General features: G+C 37.3%; 1 protein-coding gene across 1 annotated transcript in view; it reads right to left on the bottom strand.

The window, feature by feature from the left end:
- The window catches only part of SPATA16 (spermatogenesis associated 16), a 245,750-nt gene that overhangs the window by 69,539 nt on the left and 153,213 nt on the right, over positions 1 to 22,998 (bottom strand). The window contains 1 exon segment of the mRNA XM_045166072.1: positions 20,258 to 20,342. Coding sequence (XP_045022007.1) covers positions 20,258 to 20,342 — 85 coding nt within the window.

Genomic DNA, 22,998 nt, shown 5'->3' with positions numbered 1-22,998 from the left:
TAAGTTCATATATTATTTATTTATTTATTTTTGGCTGTGCTGTGTCTTTATTGCTGCATGAAGACAGCCGTCTCTATTTTCTCTAGTTGTGGAGAGTAGAGGGCACCCTAGTTGCTGTGTGCAGGCTCTCACTGTGGTGGCTTCTCTTGTTGCAAAGCATGGGCTCCAGGGTTCATGGAATTCAATAGTTGTGGCGTGTGGGCTCAGTACTTCTGCCTCCTGGGCTCTGGGGCACAGGTTCAATAGTTTTGGCACATGGGCTTAGTTCCTCCATAGCTTGTGGGATCTTCCTGGACCAGGGATTGCACTCATGTCTCTGGCATTGACAGGTAGATTTTTCACCACTGAGCCACCAGGGAAGTCCTGTGGCATATTTTAGATTCCAGATATTAGTGATATCATATGGTATTTGTTTTCTCTTTCTGACTTACTTCACTTAATATTACAGTCTCTAGGTCCACTGGTATTGCTGCAAAGGGCATTATTTCATTATTTTTTTATGGCCAAGTAGTATTCCATTGTATATATGTGCCACATCTTCATCCATTCATCTGATGATGGACATTTAGTTTGTTTCCATGTTGTGGCTGTTGTGAATAATGCTGCTATGAGCATAGGGGTGGATGTATCTTTTTGAATTGTAGCTTTGCTTGGATATATGCCCAGGAGTGGGATTGCTAAATCATATGGCAACTTTTAGTTTTCTCCATGGTGGCTGCACCAATTTACATTTCCACTAGCAGTGTAGAAGAGTTTTCTCTTTTCCATACCTTCACTGGTATTTATTGTTTGTAGATTTTAATGAATAATTTAATGTGGGCAAACTGAAGATTTTAAATGCAAAGATTTTCTTTAAAAACTGGGATATTTTATAATAATGATAGATATTAAAATATAAATTTTAATTTACTTTTTACCACCAGTCAAAGATTTTCCTTGGTTTTGAAAATAAAGAGGTGAGAAATTGAAGCTTGTAAAAAAAAAAAAGTAAGTGCACTGAAAATGAAGGCAGATTTCAAATGGTCATTTTTAACTTGACAAAAATTTTCTGCAATTGTGTCATTCTTTCCCAATTTGTGAGGTTTTCGGATGTCAATAAATGTCTCACGTATGCAGAGAATGGGGAGCACAATCAGTTTGCATGACCTGCTGTTGTGTGCATTGCTATTAATTTTGCTTTCTTTGCTGCTACACAAAAAGAAGCTTTGAAATTAGGTGTTCACATTTGACCAGACCACCTGACCTGCCTCTTAAGAAATCTGTATGCAGGTCAGGAAGCAACAGTTAGAACTGGACATGGAACAACAGACTGGTTCCAAATAGGACAAGGAGTACGTCAAGGCTGTATATTGTCACCCTGCTTATTTAACTTATATGCAAAGTACATCATGAGAAACGCTGGACTGGAAGAAGCACAAGCTGGAATCAAGATTGCTGGGAAAAATATCAATAACCTCAGATATGCAGATGACACCACCCTTATGGAAGAAAGTGAAGAGGAACTAAAGAGCCTCTTGATGAAAGTGAAAGTGGAGAGTGAAAAAGTTGGCTTAAAGCTCAACATTCAGAAAACAAAGATCATGGCATCTGGTCCCATCAGTTCATGGGAAATAGATGGGGAAACAGTGGAAACAGTGGCAGACTTTATTTTTGGGGGCTCCAAAATCACTGCAGATGGTGACTGCAGCCATGAAATTAAAAGATGCTTACTCCTTGGAAGGAAAGTTATGACCAACCTAGATAGCATATTCAAAAGCAGAGACATTCCTTTGCCAACAAAGGTCCATCTAGTCAAGGCTATGGTTTCTCCAGTGGTCATGTATGGATGTGAGAGTTGGACTGTGAAGAAGGCTGAGTGCCAAAGAATTGATGCTTTTGAACTGTGGTGTTGGAGAAGACTCTTGAGAGTCCCTTGGACTGCAAGGAGATCCAGCCAGCCCATTCTGAAGGAGATCAGCCCTGGGATTTCTTTGGAAGGAATGATGCTAAAGCTGAAACTCCAGTACTTTGGCCACCTCATGTGAAGAGTTGACTCATTGGAAAAGACTCTGATGCTGGGAGGGATTGGGGGCAGGAGGAGAAGGGGACGATAGAGGATGAGATGGCATCATTGACTTGATGGACATGAGTCTGAGTGAACTCCGGGAGTTGGTGATGGACAGGGAGGCCTGGCATGCTGCGACTCATGGGGTCACAAAAAGTCGGACACGACTGAGCGACTGAACTGAACTGAATAATTCTCTATTGTTATCCTCATGTTATCAAGTTTTAAAGCTTATAGTTATACAAACCAAGAGTGTATGTGGGCAGCTCACTTCCTCTACAAACAGTAACATAATAATTTCTCCTTATACTTTAGCTAAGCAAAAAAGAGCATTGGCTACTTCAGAACTCAACTTGCCCAGGATAATTGTAAACCAAGAAAGATCTGGAGAGATAGGGAAGAGAGATACTCTATCAAGAATAAAGGAAAAGCAATCAAAGTAGTGGAAAATGATGACTAGCCAAAAAGAAAAGAAACAAAATTTATCTCCTTCTTCTAAATCCAAGTGGGTTGATTCTTCCTGGTAAATTTTTAAGAGGACTTAAAGTGCCCAGGATAAATCTTGCAGTAACCATAATCCTCAGACATGTCCAGGATGATGGGATTATAAAAATTTCCCCCTTTTTGCTGGAGGATTTGGATAAATTGTAACCTTTTAACTATGTGTCCAATGATGGTGGTTCAGTGAGTAGAATTCCTGTCACTGCTAATTAGAAAATGTGATAAAGTTATTATAGATTATTATCAAATTATTCCTTTAATGGTCCTATTATTGGGGTTGCCCATAATTGCAGTAAATTGCTTTACTTACAGGATTAAAGCTGGAAGGAATCTTGGGAATTTTCCAGTTCAATTCACTGAATTGCAGATGGCTTAAGTGACTTGGAGAGGCATAAGTGACTTTTCTAAGGATTAACAGCTTTTTAATTTTATAGAATTTAGAATTAGGTTTTCAAATATTATATTTCACATTCTCTTTGGAAAATTATGTTTTTATTTCCTCAGTTTTATCCTCGTGTTTAAAACAGCCATAATAGACATATCATCTTAAATTCTGAAGTATTTAATTTAGTTTTGCAGTATATGTAAGTGCTGCAGAACTTTGGAACATATATAGATCTATTTATTTACCTACCTACCCATTTCCTGGACACCTGGTTAGGCATTTTCCCTTGTAGTTAGGTGTGGCCATGTGGCTGAGTGTGGGCCAATGGAATGTAGGCAGGAATGATATTCTTTCCAAATTTAGCCCATAAAACTTGCCTAGTATGATCCATTTTCTTTCCTTATCAGTTACCTAGAGAGGAAGACTGCCAGGATGTGGATGAAGATGGAGCTACAGGATAGAAGGAGTACAGGTTCTCCTGTTGCTGACTGGAGGACTATCAGCCAGGAACACCCACACTGGACTGTATTGTAAGTGAGAAATCAACATTTATTAAGTTACTAGAATTTTGGAGGTTTTAAAAACATAATTTAATGTATGTATTTATTTTATTTTGGGGCTGTGCTGGGTCTTCATTGCTGCGTGGGCTTTTCTCTAGTTGCAGCGAGCAGGGGCTGCTTCCTAGTTGCGATGTGCTGGCTTCTCATTGCGGTGGCTTCTCTTGTTGAGGGGCACAGGCTCTGGGGTGCATGGGCTGAGTGGATGTGTCCCCCAGGCTCAACACTTGTGGTGCATGGACTTAGCTGCTCCGCGGCATGTGGGATCTTCCCGGGCCAGGGACTGAACTCATGTCTCCTGCTTTGGCAGGTGGATTCTTTACCATGGATCCACCAGGGACGCCCCGGAGTTGTTTGTTGTAGTAGTTAGTCTACCTTAATACACAAACACTATTCAAGGAAAATTGGAATCTCTCTCATAATCCATTTTTTTCTACTAAGTCTTATATATTATAAAAATAAGTAAAGAAAAAAGATATTTTAAGATGAAATAACTTCTCATTTAGCAGTGTGATAAATGTTTCTATATATCTTATGCTTTAGTTTTCCTAAAGTCCATCTAAGTAAGTGGATTCATCCTAGTGGATAAATATTATGATTGTATTGTTTTATCTTCAGTTGACACTATTAGATTCAAAGGAACCAATGCTATATTTGAAAGCTATAAATGATTGAGATGGGAAACTTTAGTCCTTAGTGGTTAATATGGCTCTTTGTTATTATATTAATAATGATGAAATTTGGAATGATACCTAGTATTTTCTAGAGCACAGAAAAATAAAATTGTTGAGCAATATTTTTCAAACTTAATCCTTTTTAAATATATATGAATTTAATTAGAAAGACTTCAACCTTTTTGAAATTTAGATTTAATCTAAAGAGTAGATTCTCTTAAGGAGCAGAATATCTTGCCTTGAGACTTACCTATAAACTGCTTCATAGTATCATTTAGAAACTAGCCAGGACTGAGATTTTTATGATAATTTTATTAATATAATGATATATCAGAATAAAATATATAATTTTATTCTGCCATGATAATCAACATTTTAATGCAGAAATATTGCCTTGGATTTATGAGAGTTCTTTTATTAAGCAACCTTCATTGTTAGTTGTGTATTTTTCTAGTATAAAGGAATATTTGGCAGCTTTTCCATTACATTTATTAGCTCAGGGATATGAACATTGTAAATATCTTCATACAGTTTAAATATAAGTATTTAAAGTTTTATTTGTGTCTTCTGGAAATTACCAAATATTGTTATGAACAGGTTACTTGTACCAAGGAAAGCACATTTTTATATAGCAGTTTTGAATTCTCCACTTTGCAACCTGTCTTGTTTAAAACAGTCACAAGAACTACCATTTTAAATTATGAAATATTTCCTTAGTTTTGCAGTGTATGTGAGTGTTATAGGATTTTAGAACATATAACTATATATGTATACATATCCACATATTGTGTTTGTAAATGTATTCCACTGTTCACTGTCCAGTCTGGTTAGGGTTAAGGTTTTGATTATCTATATGCCTCCATTAGCTGAATAACTTCAGCACTTAGTGGCTAAAATTTACCCTGTATTTGTTTTTAATCATTTATATTTCATAGTAAAATTTTATTTCCATGCCTCTTCAGCATGAAGCAAAAGAGATGGAAGGGATGTAAGATATTATTTTAAGATCATTCAACTTTATAGCCAAGGAAACTGAGGCTCTTGTTAGTTCTGGTGACTCACTTGCAGTCACAAAATTAGAGATGGAAGTAAGACAAGAACACAAGTCTCTGAAACCAGTGCTTTCTCTTACACTGAGAGAATTGTTATCTTTGTAAATAGATTATTTCCTAGAATTATAAGATCAAGTATTGCTTTCATTTCCTTTTTTCATGACTGTCTTATTCCTGTCATCAAAGACAAGGATAATTTGACTCTGATGCTAACAAAGAAATAAATGGACCCCATTAAGACTAAACCAGGTCAAGTTCCTCTTCACAAAAATGATCCTAACATAGAGTATTCATCCTTCACTCCTACTGGCCACAGTAAGAGTGTTTTGTCTACAGGCTGCTGATTAGATTTAGGATATGCTATCAATTAGCATGCCTTTCTCAAAGAGAAACATTTACAGAAATTAAATGAAAGGCTTCTTAATGGGGAAGTCAATAATGTGCTTGGGTTGGTCTAACTTATTTAATGGCAAAGCACAAATAATTTGTAAATAGAATATAAAGTATGTTCTTGTACTAAAGACCCTGAATAATTTTCTACATGCACATTAGAGAAACACCAGCTGATAGAAACTCAGAGCTACAAGTGTGGGTTTCAGCAGCCTCCAGACTGTTTAGGATGCCACAGAGCTTTTATTCTTGATGACTTAAAATGAATCACCAAAAGGTATCACATGAATACATGGCTGTATTACAGGTAATTATTTCATTACTGGGTATTACTAATGAGCTTTAGCTCCTGTGTTCAGTGGTGGATGCCAACATGGTTTGGAACCCTTTTTTGTTGTGTGTTTCATCTCTATGCTTCGTTTCGTTGTATGAAAGTAGGTATTCCTTTCCTTATTCTATGTATGTGGTTTTTTGATTATATTTCTTGACTGGTGTTTCACAGCTGATTAATGGTGATATAGGGACAAGAACTTGGTAATGGGGTTTCCAGGCTTGTACTGCTTTTTACATATATATATATATATATATATATATATATATATATATCTTGGGCCACTATGAAAGATAACTTTGAGTGGAAAAGTCAAGGACACCCTTGAAAAAAAGGTATATTGTAGAAGAAGTTGAAAGGATCCAAGAATGTTTAACTTGGGGACAAAACGTCAGTTATATGAACTGACTCTGCCACCAGAGTGCAACCTGCTCTTGGACTCTGCCCATGTAGATTTTTGTTTAATTCATTGATAAATATGGAAAACTCATTTTTATTATTTGAATATGTTCACTGTACCTTGGTTGAGTGCTGTAGATATATTATTCTGTTTATTTGTTGAGTCAGCACTGGAAAATAAGCATTATCATCCCACTTTACAGATGAGAAAACCTCACTCTTTATCTGTTATAACATGCAGTAGTTCACACGGCTACTTTGTGACAGAGTTGGGATTCAAGCCAGTTGTGTATCAGTCAGAGCCTTGTGTTCTGAGCCATTTATGCCATGTGGGCTCATCAATGAAGTCTGTAGCCCCATTTGGCATTAAGATAGGATTATAAATATGAGAAACCTTAGTAGAAGGGAAAAATGTTTTAGCAGAGCCTTCCAATGAAAGAACTACTTGTCTTGGGAGCTAATAGCTCCATGGCCCTGGAGGACTTAGGAGGGATTTTGATGTTGGAATCCAGTAATAGGGATCACAATATCAAGTAGAGATGTGTCTTTATTGTGCTGGAGTCTAGTACTCAAAGTAGTAGACTTTGGGTAGACTCCTCATCCTGGCAATTTCTTTTCTCCCTCAAGTTTCACCCTTGCCTGGGTACCATACACCTATTCTTTTTCATTCTTATATCTTTAATTTGCCTTTCATTAATCTTTTCTGGGCTGTAGCTTCTCACAGAGGGCCTTATAGTTTAGAAGACAACAGGTTGCAGGAAGATGATTAATATGGGGCAAGTGTTCTTCTATATGGGCTTCCCAGGTGGCTCAGATGGTAAAGAATCTGCCTGCAATACAGTTCTGATCCCTGGGTTGGGAAGATCCCCTGGAGAAGGATATGGCTGCCCACTCCAATATTCTTGCCTGGAGAATTCCATGGACAGAGGAGCCTGGAGGGTTATAGTCCATGGAGTCCTTCTATATATGACATCTCATCATTGGGAAATCTCAGGATGGGGATAATTACATCTGAGAAATGCAACAGACCTGTCACAGTGTATGACATACACATACATAGACACTTTAGAGAATATGTGTATACCCACACACACTCTGTGACAACAGTAACAAAATCCACCTTCCAGTGATGTGAAAAGAAATGCAATGCTATCTTCAAGAGGCCTGCCACTGTATTCCAGGTTACCTGTGTCCAGTCAAAAGTGTTCTCTCTGCTTTGTGTCATATGTTAATCTTAAAGCAGGCCAACCTCTACCTGATGAAAGATAAATGAAATGAAGACTTGCCATGTTAGTTATGATGTTTTCCATCCCTTTAGGGTTGGGCTTGAAATAGTTCTCTTAAGGTCTTCTGGAGGTTTTTGTCTCTCACAGGCTGTTGACTCCTAGTTTAGACTGTGCTGTATAAAACAGCACCTGTGCTTTTCTTGGATAAAAATAGATTAGTTTAACAGTTACTTTGTGATGCTGAGAAAAAGTATATCATGCCACACGTTAAAGGTTGACATTTGAAATGCCAAGGTCTCATTATTTGGAAGAGGGGAAATTATGAAAAAGAAAATAGTTCCATCAGGAACTGTAGCCCAGGTAGAACAGGCAATCTTCACAAATTAGTGAGGAAAGTACAATCATAGGAATTCAAGTAAAGAGGAGAATCTATTTTTAATTGCTGTGCGATACCATCAAAAGGATGGCTGAATATAAATAAAAACATTAAAAGCTTTGCATTTTACAGATTATCTCATACCTGGGTGAACATAGCTTAAAAAATTTCATGATTTCATGGAATAGTTATTCCACATTTCCAACTGCTAAAAAAAAAAACAGTGACCTCAATTTCTCTGCAAGCTTATAAATCAATAACCCATAAAATCTATGGGAAATATAAAAAATAACCATAAACTCCTCTAAAATTGGTTTTGCTCATAGCAATTTTTGATTTTCAGATGCAAACAAAAACAAAGAAGGAATCCACATGTTCACAAATTTGAACTGGAAGGCAAAGCCTCTATGTAAATAAAACAACCTCATGGCCACCTAGCAGAATAGCCACAGGATTTTTGGGAATTAAATAGTTATACCTAAATTTGTTCAAGTGAAAGAAGGCTCAAATTGCCTTAGATCGCTGAAACTCACATCATTCTCAAATGAAGGAAAATGAAAAGAAATTTCGAGGTCACTTTTTTTCTCCCTTAAGAACTGTCGGAAACCCAAAAAGCTTTTTAGGAGAGAAAAAAGAAAAGGAAAATCTGACTCTATTTTATCACCTATGGATATTACTGCAAAACAAAACCAGCACCATGAAAAAAAAATAGTGTATATATATATATATTATATATATATATATATATTTCTGAAGAAGAGTGCTAAATAAATATTTCTCAGGAGTGGCTGAGGATTATTTTCTTGTTTGATATGATGCCACTTGTTTTCATTTTATTTTTAGTTGGACGATAATTACTTTACAATACGTGTTGGTTTCTGCTATACATCAACACGAATCAGTCATAGGTATATATATTTCTCCTCCCTCTTGAATCTCCCTCCCATCTCCCACCCCTTCCTACCACCCTTCTAGGTTTTCACAGAGCACAAAGTTTGGGTTCCTTGCGTTTTATCACCTGAACACGCTCGATCTCCTCTGATGCCACTCTTTTCTATGAAGGTTGAACTATCAACTTGCAGATAGATTGGGCTGAGGTACAAGTGTGCAGCCCTCTGGAGGCCACTTTCTGAGGCTATGTCCACCCATTCTTGCATGATCTGGATGCCTGGCGTTGTTTTGGCAGGAGACAAAGCTGTTTATTTCTCAGTGAGAACTAGGAGTCCAAAGGCAGGAAAACTACTAAAAGGTGACACTCTGAGTACATTTCACACTGAGGTGAAGTAATTGAGTGTTTGACTCATTTTTTTAAAGAAAGCTTTGGCTTTTGACATGTACATGTGGGATAGAGGAGGGGGGATGGTGTGGGGAGAAAAGAAGGATGGGGCAGGTGAAAAACAACCTCACCTACTTGGCAGTCTTGTCAAATCAATGCCATCATATATATATATACACATACACACATATATATAGTACTGATGTGTACTATATATATGTATAGATATGTACTATATATATGTACGTGTGTATATATATATATATATATATATAGTTCTGATATGTACACATGAATTTAATATATATATGGTTCAGGTTCCTTCCTCCATCCCTCCCTCCTTCTCTCTCTTCCTTCTTCCTTTCTTTCTTTACTTTCTTTCTTCCTTCTTAGTCCCTGGGATACTCACAGAACATCAATATAAAAACTACACAGAACCATATAAACAGAAAATAATGTCACGGTCACTATCTCCTTCATGAGAACACACAACCTTGGGTCAAATACACGCCTAAATCACATCTTTCATTTACAAGTGAACCTCTTCTGCTGGCATACTACCTCAAATAGCATCAAAGCAAAATGAAACACAGGCAGTGTTTAACAACGCTGGTAACCATAGAAACATATCATTAAAGAATATATAAACAGAAATGAATAATTAGATGAGAAATTCATTTCTACATTTATCTTTTTCCCAAGACCCAGGGAAAGAAGCTCTCTTTTACCTCTCATCTCAATTTGGACATTTCCTCTTTAGCCTGTCATCTAACTGAAAAATACAAGAATTCATGAAATGAGAATTGTCATATTGCCTAGCTTAATGGACAGATCTCTTTGTAGGCAAGTGACTGAAAAATATTGCAGTCCCATTGTGGCCTCGATGTAGCACTGAGTGCAGGAAAGGATCCTGAGGAAGCCACGGAGTCTGCTTTTGGGATAGGAGGGCAGGAAAACCTGATTTACATTGTAAGTAAGGGGCAAGAAGGGGAGAGCGTTTGTTGATCTTTAAAAATAGGAAGCATAGTTTGCCTCACTTACTGGAGGCTCCTATTATATATCGTGGAAAGACTGAAGGGGGCAGAAATCTGGGGCTCATGGGTTCTATCAGTTGCATTGTCAGATAGGCAGCATCACTTGCGCAGATCATCTGCCACTCTACCTTTGTATCTAGGGAAGCCCTACATAAACTTTATTGCAAATTAAGTTGGTCATTAACTTTAAATGTTACTAATGGGCTTGGAGACCATTTAGCCCATGGTTGTACAGTAGAATCACCTAGTAGAGGGGCAGTAGGAAAATATGATTTTCATGGTCTCACCCAACTCTGGGGAATCTAATACTTCAAATGTTTTCCCAGGTGTCTCTAATGCAGTGGTCACTAGACCAGTGTTAGGTCAATGTTTAACCATTGACCTAACCCAACTTCCTCATCATATAGTAGCAGAAACTAAAAGTCTAGAGTACTGTGGTATACATAGTTGCTGGTCTCGATTTCTCCCCTCTCTATAGCAATATCATGGCGCTTCCCTGATCCCGTGGACAGGCTCCCATCCCAGGAGCCTGACGAGCTACAGTCCATGGGTCGCAGAGAGTCAGACACAGCTAAGCACAGCACAGCTATAGCAATATCGTATCAACAGGGTTGTCATGACTTTTCAGTAAGCAGAAGAATCTAGACAAGAATCCTTGTCCTTGAAGGTTTGAAACGTTCTTATATGGTTTTGCTTTCTCTCTTAGAATCCTGCATTTTGTCATAAGAAAGAAACATCAGGTAGCCATTGGTCTAAGGAGAATGAGACACATGGATTATTCTTAGGCGTCTCTGCAGCTTAGAGCTAAGCATAGCTAAGCCCAGCCTAGATCAGTCAAACTCAAGCTAACCTGCTTATTATTATAAGTCAGAGTTGTAGAGTGATTTGTTACACAGCATTGTTGTAGCAGTAGCTGATTAATACAGAAATGAAGTGACTTATCCAAAGTTGAATCCTAGCATTGGACCTAGAAGTTTTATCTTGTGAGTCTGAGGTTTGACTTGGTTCTACTGCTCTGTATTACCTGATTTCCTTTGCTTTCTTTCCTTCACAGAGTTAAGTACAACACATCCTTTGCCTGTGTGAGGTCCTTCTGCTCAGTTTGCATTCCCTACATTCCAGGACATTGTCACCTTTCCTCATCAGAGCTTACCTTTCCTTCCACATCTTGTTCCCTCAAGGTTCTTTCTGTTTTCATGTTTCCAAAGAGACTAGGAAAGTCTCAGACTAATTCCCACAATTGTGTCACCCTTTAGTGAGTTAAACATTTCCAGATAAAATTTCTGTTTCATGTTACTAGGGGATGACTAGAGCCTTTATGCCAAATGGTTGGAATTTAAGCATAATATATGGCAATTCATAGGGAAAATATTTGTTAGGTGAATGGCTTTGGTGTTTCTCAGATGATATCTAATCCAAATACTGTACACCCTGAGTTATATTCAGAAGTTCCTTGCTCAAATATTTTATAAACTCTCTGCCTGACAGGTCAAATAAATAAATAAATAAACTATAAATATAGGCCACTTGAGAGAAATGCTCATGTGGTATTTCTATTTTGTTCCTTCTGTGGAAAATTTTTCACAGGGAAGCACATCTTTGGCAAGAACACATTTTTTTTTCCTTCTCCAGAATATGTAGGTGTTTTGTTAAAGATAATAAAAATTTTTGTGGTTCCTTGACATTACTCTGCCTATAATTTCATGTTGAAGATTTTATTTTTATTCTGAGGTTGAGAAATCATAAGTTTTTATTAGGTGAATGACTAATATTGGGATGATTTTGCAGTATCAAGAAGAAAAAGAACAGGAGTGAAAAAACTACTCTGAGAGATCAGCTTCTGTTCAGGATAAAGATATCCTACATCATTCTTTGATTAGCCAGAGAAATCCATTAGATTGTTGCTACCCTGATCATCACTTTTGAAAGAAGAAGCTAATAGCTAAAACCTTGGAATTTGCATGAAGACATCTGTGAACACAGAAACCAAGGAGACAAAGGACTCTTGGAAAACTGCAACCTTCTTGAAATATTCTGATGAATCCCAAACTCAACTATAGCACAGAAGTTGTCTGCAATTCTGAACTTAACACACACACACACACACACATATTTGTTGAAATATCATAAACAACTGAATTTTAAAACTGTGTAAAAAATAACTATACAAAAATATTCTCATTTTTTGGTCTGAGTTTCATGTCAAACTGTAATGGTACTTTGATGGTATTGTAGAAGAAAAATAGTTTAAGAAATGATGTCTAATTTAAGTACTAGGTTTTTTTTTTTTTTTTTGGTAAATATTTTGTGCTAGAATATATACTTTTGAAGACAAGGTGATGTCTATTTTGCTCACTGCTGTATATCCAACCCCTAGCACAGTGTTTAACATACAGTCACTGATAAGTACTCGATAAATAGGTGCTCACCGAATAGGAATGACAAATACAATTTGAGAGTAAAGAAGAAAGCTACCCACTAACTTAGGAGGGGTCTGGAGACACTGGAATGGAAAGATTTCAAGCTTGAATGGCTGCAGTGCAGTCTTGGGAGGCACTATATGACACTAACGTTTTGGGTGCTATTTTTTGCTTTGAGCACTGGAAGCAGTAAATTTCTCCTGTTGGGCCCAATACCAAAGAGAAATAGGGCTGTTGCAAAGAGAAGGAGCAGTGCAAGGGTCTTATCCTGTGGTCTGTGAACCCCTGAAAGCCATGGAAGGGTTTTAGGGGATCACAGATGGTGCACTGTCTTCCTCCAGCACGTGCCTGGGGAAAATCTTTTGTCTCTCAGTGCAGCCAGCTCCCGATCTTGTCCTTTGAAAGGAGACTTATTACACCAAAGAAATATTCCTTTTTGGTGAGCCCTTCTTGGAAACCATTTAGGCCATTGATATCTTTAAGATGGTGCACATTTCAATGCCAAGCACAACTTGGATTGGATGGGGAGTCTTGGTATTCTCTGCACAGATGGAGGACCCGAGATGTTGGCACTATCTCAGCTTCTGCTGCTTCACTGAGGAAAGATGCTCCACATGTCAGCCTTTTACATGGGCTTGTGTTAGTGTCAGCAGCCCCTCCAGCAGTCCCCAAAGAGGCCTTTCCACTGCTGTGAAAGTCTTCAACTTCCTCAGAGCCAAGAACTCGAATCAGTGCCTTTTCAGTAAACCTTTGTCAAGATACAGGGGCACACCATGAGGTTCTTTCCTACTAGAGAAGTTTGTTGGCAATCCAGAGAAGAGACTGAGAAGAGATTTGATTTGGTTAATTCTTTTAAATTTTTTAAGAGAAAAGAAAGCCCCCTCTTAGAACAAATTGGCTGTGAGTAGTTCATTCCAGGACTAGCTTTATAATGGCTCATATCTTCATCACAAAAATGAGGCAAACCTTTTGATTGAAATGTTGAATTTGCTATCAGAGATACTACTGAAGAACAGTGGTTTTTTTTGTTTGTTTGTTTTGTTTTTATCAAGCTGTTATTCTAAATGAGGTGGCTCATTTAGATAGAAATCTGAATTTTCTAATACTGGAGGTGAGACTGACAAAGTCTTGAGTGTTTCTAGGGACAAAAAAATCTATAGAAACTCTGCAGATGGCTTATTTCTTATAAAGGTCACTCTGTCTAGATGAAATTAAAATCAAAACAAATTGCTGATGTAGATAATATGATGTTGATAATATGAAGTTAATAAAGATAATCTCATAGACTTGAGGACAATGATGTAATATGAATTTTGGTATTTCTTGATGCGTGCTCCGTATGAGATACTGTGAGCTACAGAAGCTTGGACTCCATTTGCTATCAGAGATTTCGTGAATCAGGATTTTACCTCTTACTGCCGTTAAGAAGAACCACTGACATTGCTGCAATGTCAAATATGATGTATCGGTTTATTCCAAAAAAAGCATACAACCTTCTTACAACTGTGGGAAAACCATAATTCCCTGTCATCGATGTTTTAGCAACTATGTGTAGATCAATTTCCAATGCAATGAGATAAAAAGCACATTTTTTTTCCTGTGTATATGTTTCTGAGTATTGTTTCTAGGTGGATTCTTGTCAATTGAATGAGATTCTCAAAGGGGTTTGTGGCTCAAAGAAAGAAAGAATTTAAAAAGAACAGTCAAGGTGGGGAATGAGCTGACCATGCAGCTTGCCCCCATTTAGTGGGATTTCTCTGTACTCGTTTCATCTGAGTTCTGAAACAAAATTAGCTGTTACTGCCTTTGCTCACCCCACTTTGCTGAGTGATGCAGACCAGAGTTGGCACTGTTCCTCACATTGCAGGAGATAAAGCTGCACACAGGATAACTCGTGTGTTTGAGAGCATGGCTGAAAATAAAGGTGAGAAAACAGGAAAGGGAACAGGAGTGGAAGAGGAACACTTGTTTGTTTTACATTTGTTGATGCTATTAAATCTAGCTCTGCTTCAGATGCTCTTCACTTTAGCCCTGGATCTAACAGGCTTGAGATCTCTTCAAGATCTTCTTGGAATAATTTTATTACTTTAGGAGCAATATATGGATACATATATGTCACTACTTTAAAATGGCTGGACTAAGGACTTTCCATTTTGCTAATTAGTTTGGAATTGTGAAGTTGTAAAGTTTGGGGGCGCTTGAGAAGAGGAGACTGATAACAGAAGACGAGTATCAAGTTGTAGAAGAATGAATGCGGGTAGTGTGACAAGTTAGTTCCAGCCCTCTTCACCTCTGAAGTGATTGTTCAGACACTTAGTCGTGTTCAACTCTTTGCAACTCCATAGACGGCAGCATGCCAGGCTCCCTGTTCTTCATTGTTTCCCGAAGTTTGCTCAAACTCATGTCCCTTGAGTCGGTAATGCTATTCAACCATCTCTTCCTCTGTTGCCCCCTTCTCCTCCTGTCCTCAATCTTTGCCAGCATCAGGGACTTTCCAATTAGTTGGCTCTTCACATCAGGTGACCAAAGTATTGGAGTTTCAACTCCAGCATCAGTCCATCCAATGAATATTCAGGGTTGATTTCCTTTAGGATTGACTAATTTGATCTCCTTGCTGTCCAAGGGACTCTCAAGAGTGTTCTACATCACTACAATTTGAAAGCATCAATTCTTTGGCATTTAGCCTTCTTTATGGTCCAACTCTCACATCTGTACATGACTACCGGAAAAACCACAGCTTTGACTATATGGACCTTTGTTGGCAAAGTGATGTCTCTGCTTTCCACTGCTATCTAGGTTTGTCATAGCTTTTCTTCCAAGGAGCAAGTGTCTTTTAATTTTGTGGCTGCAGTCACCATCTGCAGTGATTTTGGAGCCCAAGAAAATAAAGTCTCCCCATTTCCGCTTTTTCTCCATCTATTTGCCATGAAGTGATGGAACTGAGAGCCTCATGAACAGTATGAAGAGGTGATACTATTATAGAATAATGGGGGCAAACACTTTTAATGAAAGCAACATATCCCCATATGAGCTGTCACATAGTGTAGAGCTTTATGCATTTTCTCCTGCTGAGCTGATGATATGAAAAATATTCCTAATACAATTGAAAGCCGTTCTTGAACTCACCAAAGCAAAGGTGTGTTCATTTGCATCTGAGAATTTGTAAGTTGACAGACTGTGAGAGTAAGTTTAGACTTGTTCTTAAATTTTTACATTCTGAAATTTTCAATTTCCTGTTGAACATCTCTAAAAGAATAACTGACCAGAATGGTAGAGATTTTATGTGGTTGAAAGGAAGATAAATCATAACTTCTTCATTTATGAAATAGTGAAAATAGCCCCCATCTCTATGGCCTTAATGGACAGCTACTAACGTACTTGCAGGCATAATTTCTAGTCTGTGATGTTTGGGGCATTCTTATATTGAACACTTTGATTGCCATGGTGCTTTGGGACGGACTTCTCTTTAAAGTTAACAAGGACTGCATACTCTCTGGCAGTATTCCACAAACCCCTTTTGATTTAGAACAGACCAAGGTTTGGGGAAAGGTATATACATTTGAATGAGGATCAGGAAGAGACTGGTGAGCAGAAGGAATTATGTAACTATGGAGACACTGGTGTGGAGTGCTCATGTTGGAGCAGGTTAGAGGGGTTTTTTTTGTGGAACTTATCTGCAGGATGTTTTCTAGTTATGTTATTTTTTTCCTTAAACTTTGTAACTTATATATTTTTTTATTGATGTATAGTTGTACAATATTTTATAAATTACAAGTGTACAATATAATGATTCAAAATTTTTAAAGGTTGTACTCTATTTATAGTTATCATAAAATATTTACTGCATTCCCTGTATTGTATATCATTGTATATTATTTTATACATAGTAGTTTGCATATTTTAATCTCCTTGCCCTATATTTCTCCTCCCTCTTTCCCTGTCTTCACTGGTAACCTAATTTGTTCTCTATATCTGTGAATCTGCTTCTTTTTCATTATCTTCACTAGTTTGTTGTAATTTTAAGATTCCACATATAAGGGACATCATATAGTATTTGTCTTTCTCTACCTGACTTATTGCACTTAGCATAATATCCTCCATCCAAGTCCATTCATTGTTATTGTAAATGACAAAATTTCATTCTTCTTTACGGCTGAGTTGTATTCCATTATATATATGTATATATACACATGCTACATCTTCTTTATCCACTCTATTGATGGACACTTAGGTTGCTTCCATATCCTGATGATTATAAATCATGCCTTTGTGAACATTGGTGTGCATGTGTCTTTTTGAATTGGTGTTTTTGTTTTTGTATATAAATTCAGGAATGGAATTGCTGGATCATATGGTAGTTCTATGTTTAGTTTTTTGAGAAAACTCCATACTGTTTTCCACAGGGCCTATACCAATTTATATCCCCACTAACAGTGTGGGAGGTTTCTCTTTCCTCCACATCCTCAGCAACATTTTTTATTTGTGGTCTTTTTGATGATAGCCATTCTAACAGGTGTGAGGTGATAGCTCATTGTGGTTTTGATTTCTCTGATAGTTAGCAATGTTGAGTGTCTTTTCAGGTACCTGTTTTCCATCTGCATGTCCTCTTTGGAAAAATGTCTTTTCAAGTCTTCTGCCCATTTTTAAATCAGGTTGTTTTCGCTTTTGATGTTAAGTTGTATGAGCCGCTTATGTATTTTGGATATTAACCACTCATTTGTCATATCATCACTAGGTTGTGTGACATCATATTTGAATGTCCCTGAAAATATGAGATTTTAGAGCCTAGATGGGCTTTAAGAATAAACCTCAAATCCCTTCTTCTCAGTTCAGTTGCTCAGTCATATCCGACTCTTTGCGACCCCATGGACTATAGCACACCAGGCTTCCCTGTCCATCACCAACTCCCAGAGCTTGCTTAAACTCATGTCCATTGAGTCGGTGATGCCATCCATCCAACCATCACCTCTTATTTTCTAGCTGAAGTTTGTCTGGAGACTAGCCTGCTTTAGGTTAGATGTTGGTGTTAGAACTTGAATTGAGTCAAATCTGACTTCCAGATGAGGGCCATTTTTCAGTATATCAAGTTGCTTCAGATTAAAAGAGAAAAAGAATACAAAGACAAATATGTTTTTTATTATATTTTATTAATGCAAAATAGTAAAATAATAGCATTTGTTTTTTTCCTTTTTTGTATAGCATGTACTTTTTGGTAAGTGGAGATATTTTTTAAAAATTTGAGTTAAGTAAAATAGGGATATTAGTACTCTTTGAAAGCTGAAGAAGACAGACAAAAATTCATTTATAAAAATTTCAAGCTCTTAACTTATCTTGCTGCTGCTACTGCTGCTAAGTCACTTCAGTCGTGTCCGACTCTGTGTGACCCCATAGACGGCAGTCCACCAGGCTCCCCCGTCCCTGGGATTCTCCAGGCAAGAACACTGGAGTGGGTTGCCATTTCTTTTTCCAATGCATGAAAGTGAAAAGTGAAAGTGAAGTCGCTCAGTCATGTCCGACCCTCAGCGATCCCATGGATTGCAGCCTACGAGGCTCCTTCGTCCATGGGATTTTCCAGGCAGGAGTACTGGAGTGGGGTGCCATTGCCTTCTCTGTAACTTATCTTAGGCTATACCAATATTGGATCTATTTTTTCCTTGTTCAGTGTAGAAAAAATATTGGATGCTCAATCCGTGTTTGTTTAATGAAGGAATAAATTAATCAAGCATTCATTTGGAACATAGTAAATGTCAGGTCTGCTGAATATCATCTAACCCTCAAGATTCAACTGCTTTCCCAGCTTTCTTCAAAAACCTCTGAAATCCTTTAATAATAACCCCTTTCTTTTACTATGGGTTTCCCCAGTGGCTCAGATGGTAAAGAATCTACCTGCAGTGCAAGAGAACTGGGTTCAATCCCCGGATCAGGAAGATCTCCTGGAGAAGGGAATGGCTACCTACTCCAGTAGTCTTGCCTGGAGAATACCATGGACAGAGGAGCCTGGCGGGCTACAGTCCATAGGATCTCAGAGTCAGACATGGCTGAGCAACTAACACTTTCACTTTATTTTAATATAGCTATGTAGTAGATATTATTTGCTTATTTTCCACATCTGGCAATTCTTTACAACTATTTGCTTACATACATACAAGTAACTACTGTTTTGCATGGTCTAGATTTCCTTAGGAAAGTCTTTCATTTACATAAATAAAGTCTTAAATTTTACACACTTTGAAGGTCAATTTACAGGTTTCAAGTATGTTAGGGCTAATTTAAATCTTTACTTTTTATAGCAGGTGAGTTGAGCTCCAAATATTCAGATGGAACCATATAAATTACTAAGAATTTTATATGATAAACCTAGTACTTTATTGTTCAACAAGGATAATAGGTGATATAGAAACAGAAAACCAGGCACCAAGACACAATACTGAAAATGTGGGAAAAATATCAGGAAGCATCAGGAGACTGTTGACAATTATTTCTATCTTACATATCAGGTCTTAGCAGATATTATTCTAGTTGGTTGATAAGGTTCATATTAAATTACATTAAACCATGTTGAAATACAAAGGAAAAAAAGACCACAAACAGTTTGGAGAGGAGATTTGGAAGAGGCTTCTGTACTGTATTTTTAAATATTTGATAACATTTCATTTGGAAGTGGGTTTCCATTTGGTCCATGTGGCCTCACTGGGAACCACTTGATGAAAGTTTTAAGGGAGTATAAATCTATTTTAATGAGGAAAGTAGTTCAGTAATTAGGGAGTTAGATGTTATTTTTTTGGGGAATGAGTTCCTCACCTTAAATGTATTTCAGGAGAAAGTCATTGACAGTTTGTGGGGAGAGAATAGGATAAGAACAGATTTGTATGTTGTGAAGGAGACTGAATTAGAGATGGTTGGATGGCATCACCAAATCAATGGACATGAGTTTGAGCAAATTCTGGGAGATTGTAAAGGACAGGGAAGCCTTGTGTGTTGCAGTCCATGGGGTCACAAGGAGTCAGACACAACTTAGCAACTGAACAACAACAACAAATTCTTAAAATTCTGAGAAATTGTGACTCCCTTCTTGACATTTAGTTGACCTTTGGTATGACTTCTTCTTGCTGTTTTGAATAATAAATAAGAAAGAAGATCTGCAGTTTATAATGGATTAAGTGTTTCAGATGCTACATTGCCCCACAAATACAATGGATCTTTGTGTTTTTATTTATTATGTAATTGGTATTACTTCTAGAATTTGCTTTTACAGTTCACAGATCAAAAAGAATCTATGAAAACAAAATGTTCATATTTTAAAGGATCATGTCATTATAGCAGCATGTCTGGGAACATAGTTCCTGGGATGTCTAAAGTTTATATTGGGTTGTAAAACTGAAGTATGGGGCAAGGGTTAACAACCTTGAATTTTGCCCTTAAAATTAGCCTCAGAAAATCTACTTCATTATAAATACATACTACTGAGTAGTGTCCTTCTGATTGATATGCCCAGAGCTACCTTTTCTAGCAGTCTTTTAAGCACCAGTCCTTCATTTTGGTTCTAAAAATGAAACGGGCTCCTCCTCCCTGGTTGGGACATCAATTTTTACCTGCCAGTACAGTTTGATGAGCTTGCTTATACCATGTTCGCTTCCTCCACAGAGCCAGAACATGTAGTCAGCAATCATGGCACTCCTAAGAACAAGGACAGATTAAAAAGAAAATTTATAGGTAGGACAGAAGGAAAACTATAGCAGGCAGTATATATAAATACCAAAGAAGATCTTGTTTAAATTTGACTAGGCTAATATTAAGCAAAGCATAAAGCACATTTTAGAATGTAGAAAGTACGTCTTTTTTATTTTTTTTTTTTTGGTACTGAAATTAAATCTAGAAGAGAAGCAACATGCCATTTGTCTTCTACATGGATTTTCTGTTTATATCAGTTCAGTTCAGTTCAGTCACTCAGTCGTGTCCAACTCTTTGCAACCCCATGAATTGCAGCATGCCAGGCCTCCCTGTCCATCACCAACTCCTGGAGTTCACCCAAACTCATGTCCATAGTGTAAGAATATTTAAAGAGAATGCTTTGTTTTGGTTACCTCTTAATAAACTTCAAAGCATTTATAGAGTAACAGTTACTTTATGGACTCTAGAACACCTTCAAATCTAGCATAACATATATAGCTGTCATACTGGTATTTAGTCATGTCTCAGACTTTACCTAAAATAGAGATTATTCACCTTGGGATTAACTAGTCATCTTAAAATTGAAAATAAAAAATTTCCAACTCAACAAATACTTCATATCAGAGAAATGCAAATCAAAACCACAATGAGGTACCATTTCACGCCAGTCAGAATGGCTGCGATCCAAAAGTCTACAAGCAATAAATGCTGGAGAGGATGTGGAGAAAAGGGAACCCTCTTACACTGTTGGTGGGAATGCAAACTAGCCCAGCCACTATAGAGAACAGTGTGGAGATTCCTTAAAAACCTGGAAATAGAACTGCCTTATGACCCAGCAATCCCACTGCTGGGCATACACACCGAGGAAACCAGAATTGAAAGAGACACGTGTACCCCAATGTTCATCGCAGCACTGTTTATAATCGCCAGGATATGGAAGCAACCTAGAAGTCCATCAGCAGATGAATGGATAAGAAAGCTGTGGTACATATACACAATGGAGTATTACTCAGCCATTAAAAAAAAATACATTTGAATCAGTTCTAATGAGGTGGATGAAACTGGAGCCTAGTATACAGAGTGAAGTAAGCCAGAAAGAAAAACACCAATACAGTATACTAACGCATATATATGGAATTTAGAAAGATGGTAATGACAACCCTGTATGCAAGACAGCAAAAGAGATACAGACGTATAGAACAGTCTTTTGGACTCTGTGGGAGAGGGAGAGGGTGGGATGATTTGGGAGAATGGCATTAAAACATGTATATCATATAAGAAACGAATCACCAGTCCAGGTTAGATGCAGGATACAGGAAACTTGGGGCTGGTGCACTGAGATGACCCAGAGGGATGGTATGGGGAGGGAGGTGGGAGGGGGGCTCAGGATGGGGAACACGTGTACACCCGTGACGAATGCATGTTGATGTATGGCAAAACCAATAGAATATTGTAAAGTTAAAAAAAAATAATAATAAAAAAATTAAAAACAACAATAAAAACAACAAAAAACAGACTCTGGTAAATTAAAAAAAAAAAACAAAAAACAAATACTTCACTTTCCTGGCCTTGGTGCTTCATTGAATTAGTTTTGGAATCTAGTGTGTATAACCACCACATTAGTCTTATTAAGCTGAGGGGATATTAAAAACTATTGTGCAGTGGATATTAATTCATTGCTTAGCACCCTTTGGAAAAACAGTTTACTTTTATGACTTTTCCTTTGCTAGGCTTCTCTATTTCTTTCCTCCAGAGATTCCAAATCCAATTAAACCTGACTGGAAGTAATTCCAAATTGTCACATTGGCCAATTAAACATATAATAATCCTGTGTGCCTAATCACTAGTACCAAAAGTTTATTTACTTAAGCAGATCTATCACTTGGTACCCTGAATGTTTTTCTTATCTTTGCCTGCAGATATGTATTGTTTCTTGACATAATTGTAAATTGAATTAGAAATTTTCCTTCCCTAAATATATATATTGTTTAAGACAGAGAAGCTATAAACTTACTATGGTACTCTGTTGAAGAATTAGAATGCTTAGATTTTCGCTCAGGACAGACAAAAAATTAGGACTCTAAAGATTAACAATGGGAAAAAGTACTACCATTTGAAGGATTATTTCTGTTCAGTATTTCTCTTTTCACACATGTGGTATTGAAATGAATCTATCCACTGACATTTCAAAATAAATGGCAATAATTTAAGAATAATTTTTAGAAACATTTTTATATTTTTCAAAGCCCTGGCTTAATGATAAGATGAAATGAGCTAGGAGGTTTTCATATCACACAAACTGATAGAGGGTAGAACACAAGTTATAAAAATTAGACTAGAGAGGGGCAAAGTAAATTTCAGATATTTGCATTTTGATAGAAACACTTGTCCCTGGAGGAGGGCATGGTAGCCCACTCCAGTATTCTTGCCTGGAGAATCCCATGGACAGAGGAGCCTGGTGGGCTACAGTCCATAGAGTTGGAAAGAGTCGGACATGACTGAAGCGACTTAGCACAGAAACCCTTGTAAATTTTCTTCCTTTAATAACCCAAAAAGGAAATCTACTTGACATGTAGATGCTTGTCACCTAATAGAAATACATTTCATAAATTCTGAATTTAAAATATCAAGGCAAATGTAAAATCTTACTGCCGAGGGCAGT

Source organism: Bubalus bubalis, chromosome 1 (genome assembly GCF_019923935.1).
Source record: "Bubalus bubalis isolate 160015118507 breed Murrah chromosome 1, NDDB_SH_1, whole genome shotgun sequence".
NCBI classification, from domain to species: domain Eukaryota; kingdom Metazoa; phylum Chordata; class Mammalia; order Artiodactyla; family Bovidae; genus Bubalus; species Bubalus bubalis.
The sequence above is the reverse complement of the archived record's forward strand: the minus strand, read 5'-3'. Positions and strand labels throughout refer to the sequence as shown.